This window comes from Nicotiana tabacum, chromosome 20 (genome assembly GCF_000715075.1).
Source record: "Nicotiana tabacum cultivar K326 chromosome 20, ASM71507v2, whole genome shotgun sequence".
Taxonomy (NCBI): domain Eukaryota; kingdom Viridiplantae; phylum Streptophyta; class Magnoliopsida; order Solanales; family Solanaceae; genus Nicotiana; species Nicotiana tabacum.
In genome coordinates, this window is record NC_134099.1 from 66,081,462 (window position 1) to 66,086,328 (window position 4,867).

The following is a 4,867-nucleotide window of genomic DNA, read 5'->3' on the forward strand; positions in this document are numbered from 1 at the left end:
ATATTATTATTATTATTATTATTATTATTATTATTATTATTATTATTATTATTATTATTATTATTATTATTACTATTATTATGTAAAGTTCATCTTTTACTAGTTAAGTTGAAGGAAATTTATGATCTCAAAAATATAAAAATGAGGATTTAATTAAGTATTTAGTGTTGGCTTGCCTGACAGTGGTGTCCGGCGCCATCACGACCTTTAACGGATTTTGGATCGTGACATCTACCTTATGTTCCTTGTTAGCATCCTATGGTGCTTTAGCATGTGCTTTCTTCTTCTTGAACTTGTTGGCCTTCACTTTAAGTCATTTACCAGCTCCTTGACCCATGAGGTTAATTGAATGACTCCCTTGTTTCTTAAGTCTTGACTCCTCCTGAGCAAGCATACTGGACAATTCACTAACATTTCACTTATCATTAATAGTGTTATAGTTAATTTGAAAAGTTCTATACTTAGGAGGCAACGAGTTCAGAATAAACTGAACCAATAAGGAGTCATCAACTTTCATCCCCAAGGTCTGAAGTCTTGTTGCAATGTTTGTCATCTCGATTATATGGTTTTGCATACTACACGACCCATCAAACTTCATGGTCGTGAGTTCAGCCATTAGTGTACCAGCGAGAGACTTATCTGTAGAACGAAAACGTTCTTCCACAAACTTCAGGTATTCCCTGACACTTTCTATTTGTGGAATAGTACTCTTAATGTTGCTGGCAATACTCATTTGTATAAACATAATGCTCAGCATGTTAAAGCATTCCCATACTTTATGGAAAGGCTTCTCATCTGCATTGCCCGTATCATTAATGGAACGAGCTTATCATTCAGCAGAGCCAAGTCAAGATCCATTACATCTAAGCAGAATTGGACTTGTTCATGCCATTCAGAGAAGTTCAATCCATTGAACACAGTAACAGACGAAGTATGCGAACGAAGCGGAATAACTGCAAAATAGATAATACATGCTCACAAATCAATATGGATTCAGTAAAACAATAAAAGTATATCGCAATTCTCCTTTGGGTAAATACTACGACACACTATCATAATTTAAATGTCATTTAGTCTTTAATAGGTAATTAAATATTTTTAACCAAATATATATATGCATCTTTGGACAGACAATATATTTTTGACTAAAGAATATTAATTTTACCTCATCTATTCACTATTCATAGAATAATTGATTCACTTTGGGTAAATCATTAAGTCCTAGCAATAGTGAAAATTAATTTATCCACTAATTTTTAATTATTGGCATTTCATTAATTTTATGAATAAATTATAATTTTATGTATGCATATTTTTCATGAACATACTAGTTTGACCACTTTGGTGACTAACAAACTATATAAACATATAAATGCACACATAAAATAAGCATCAGGAAATTTTATGCATCTGAATATTTTAAACAATGTAGTTTGACTTTGGTGACTAATAAACTGTATAAGCATAATCACATACCTAAGATAAATAATAAGTGACTTTATCAGTTAATCGCCCACAAAATATTATTTTATGGCCCAAGAATTAAATATCCAAAATAGTCTAATAGACCGGACTATTAATGTAATAACTGTGGCCTAAGTTCATGTTTCTTAAAGAAGCTTTTCTCAATCTAGTATAGGAAAACAGCATAATGCTTAAATTAGACAAATCTTCAACGATAAAATTCCAGTTTGTAGAAGCATACAGTGGGCTTAAGTATACAAAACTAATTTATTCTTTATGATTTCATGTGAAATCCTAGTGTGAGATTCCAAATTGGCTAAGCATAAACCTGTTGGTGTCGTTTTGAAAGTTCAATGAACATTCTAGGCCGTAAGTTACTCACTGTTAATAATGGGATTTCATGATCAGATTCGAAAGTAGTATATATTGTAACGGCGATTTTGAAGCAATTCGATAATTCCGTCGGAGCTGTTATACACACATAATAATTAATCTAGTCTCTTTCACGAAAATTATCGGTTCAAATATCCCGGCTCTAATATCACATGTAAACATAGATACTTTAATTCGTACCAGGATCTTGAACATGATAATCTTACATAAAATTTTTACAGAAAACATACCTGAATCATAAGCCATTATAACGAAGCGGAAGCGTTAGTTGGGATTGGTTTCTCGTCCCTTGCCCTAGCTTTCGATACCGCCGACTTTAGTGATGGAAGAGAGAAATAAAAATACGGTAACCCTAATGGGTGGGGAGATAACCAATTTATAGAGGTTCTCACTTAATCTGGTACGTCCATCAAGTAACCAATCGGACGGATGAGATTTTCTCATTAATTAAATATTAATTACGGGCCTTAAACTTATTGGGCCACTAATAAACGTAACAAAATTTTTCAGAACTGACAAGCAACATAAAGCCTTAAGTGTCACCCTCATCGATCCTGCATTATTATTGCATCCGAAATTAGAAAATGATACCTGGATGAAAGATACAACAAAAACAACAACCCAGTAAAATCCAACTAGTGGGGTCTAGGGAGGGTAATGTGTACGTAGATCTTACCCCTAACCCGAAGACCCTCTATTGAGATATGTTTAGTTAGTTTTAGTTATTGTTACATATTGGCTAGTTAGATACTGTTATTAGCTCTTAGTTAGCTAAGTTAATTGTATTAGCTTGTAATAGCTGTCTTTTATTTTTTCCACGTGTACATACATATACAGGTTGTAACAGTGGAAATGAAATGAGAGTCATTTTTCACATTTGCATTTCATCTGCTCTCCTCCCATATATTTTCTTCTCTCTTTCTAATTTTCCAGAACCTTCATTGAAGCTCTTGTACGAGCTTCATCTTAGCTCAAACTAAGAATCTCAATATGGTATCAGAGCCGGCGTGATATCCTCGACGGAGATCTGTCATAGTTTTTCTTCAAGACCTCTTTCTCTCTGTCATCTGCTGGGTTTGTTTTCGCGATTTTGAGCTACAGTATTTGTGCGAAGTAAAGGCATTTTATGCACGATTGTACAGTTTATTCAACAATTTGCTTAGGAAACTAGCCAATTTCATCATCTAGAGCTTTTCTCATGGCTATCGATCAGACCGAAAAACTCACCCCCAGTACAAGCAGGAACGGTTAACCTGTCATCGATGTAAGTAGTCCTCTATACATTCATCCTTCGGATAATCCCGGAGTGACTTTAGTACCAGTTCTTTTTTATGGAATTGGGTATAGGTCATGGAGAAGGAGTGTATTGAGAGCCCTATCAGTCAAAAACAAATTAGGGTTCGTAAATGGAGATTATAGGAAGACTCCTCCCAAATCTACACAATTTTGTCAATGGGAAAGATGTGATGACATGGTAACTTCCTGGATTCTCAATTCCCTATCAAAGGAAATTTCTGATAGTGTTGAATATGTTAGCGATTCAGTAGAGTTATGGAGAGAATTGGAAGATCGATATGATCAAACGAATGGTGCAAAGCTGTATCAAATTCAAAAAGAAATTAATGATCTCGTTCAAGGATCCTTGGACATTAATGCCTACTACACGCGAACAAAAAGGCTATGGGAAGAATTGAGCAATCTCAGTGCAAAGTCTCAGTGCACCTGTGTTTGTACGTATGGGTCAAAGGACAATATGCATAAGGCAGAACAGGACAGACGACTTATTCAGTTTCTGATGGGCTTGAACGAAGTGTACACAACAATGCGAGGAAGCATTTTAATTATGAAACCTCTGCCATCATTGGCGCAGACCTTTTCTCTGTTAGTACAAGAGGAAAAGCAAAGGGAGTTCAAACCAAACAATCAACTGAGCCTAGAGTCTACCTTACTTCATGTGAATACTGTGCCTTCACAACATCAGAATCCTTTTGGAGCTCGGAATTTCAAAACACATTATACAGCCAACTCAGGCCATTTCAAGGGTCGACCATTCTGACTACTGCAAGAGGCCAGGCCATACAAAGGACAAGTGTTACAAATTACATGGATATCCCTAGAACAATTCTTATAACAATCAAAACTCAAATTTCACTAACACTCAACATTTCAGTCAGGGAAACAACTCAGGTCAAATTCAAGGTCACAAATTCAATAGAGGTAAAGGAACTGTGGAAAATGTGCATGGAGCCCCAGCTAATCTGATGTAGGAAAAGGAAGATGATCCAATCCTACACAGTGAAAATTAGAATGTCAGCTTGACAAAAGAGCAATATGGGCAGATAATGAACCTGCTACAACATTTTCAGACAGGAGGATCTCCCAGCAATGCCAATATCACCAGTGGTGTTGTTAACTTTGCAGGTATTGTGGTCTACACTTCTTATATTAATTTTGACAAACCATCATGCAAATGTTTCGAATCTAAGACTGACTTTTAGATCATAGACTCAGGAGCCTCTAATCACATGACTTTGAATAAAACTGCTCTTAGTTACATAACAACATTACCATACCTCTGTGTTAATAAGCCTACCAAATGGATACAAGGTGAAAGTGCTTCAATTTGGGGATGTGATACTCAATTCTGAAATTACTCTACACAAAGTCTTTTATGTTCTATCCTTTAAGTACAACCTAATTTCTGTCAATTCTCTTGCAACACATCTCAAGTGTATTGTACTTTTCATTGATACACTATGTATGTTGCATGCCCCTTTAGTGAAGAAGCCTCAGATGATTGGTAGTAGCAGAGAGGGATTATACTACCTCTGTTCCAGGTGTCTAAAACGTAAAAGTACTGTTTCATATACTAGTCTTCAAATTTCTTATTGCAGTTGTTTTGTTTCTGCTGGTACAAATAGTAGAGTCTTTAGTAGTCCTCTTCATTCACAGCCTTATTCAACAGATTTAAATACTTCCATTCACAATAATAAGAGTGACTCTCTGAATG

At 35.3% G+C, this 4,867-nt stretch overlaps 1 protein-coding gene across 1 annotated transcript; it reads left to right on the forward strand.

Annotated features, from left to right (window-relative positions):
- The first annotated feature begins 3,328 nt into the window (after positions 1-3,328).
- Positions 3,329-3,913, forward strand: LOC107826553 (uncharacterized). Its single transcript, XM_016653541.1, has one exon. It carries the CDS (start codon positions 3,329-3,331, stop codon positions 3,911-3,913), a length of 585 nt encoding a protein of 194 aa, XP_016509027.1.
- Positions 3,914-4,867: the final 954 nt, after the last annotated feature.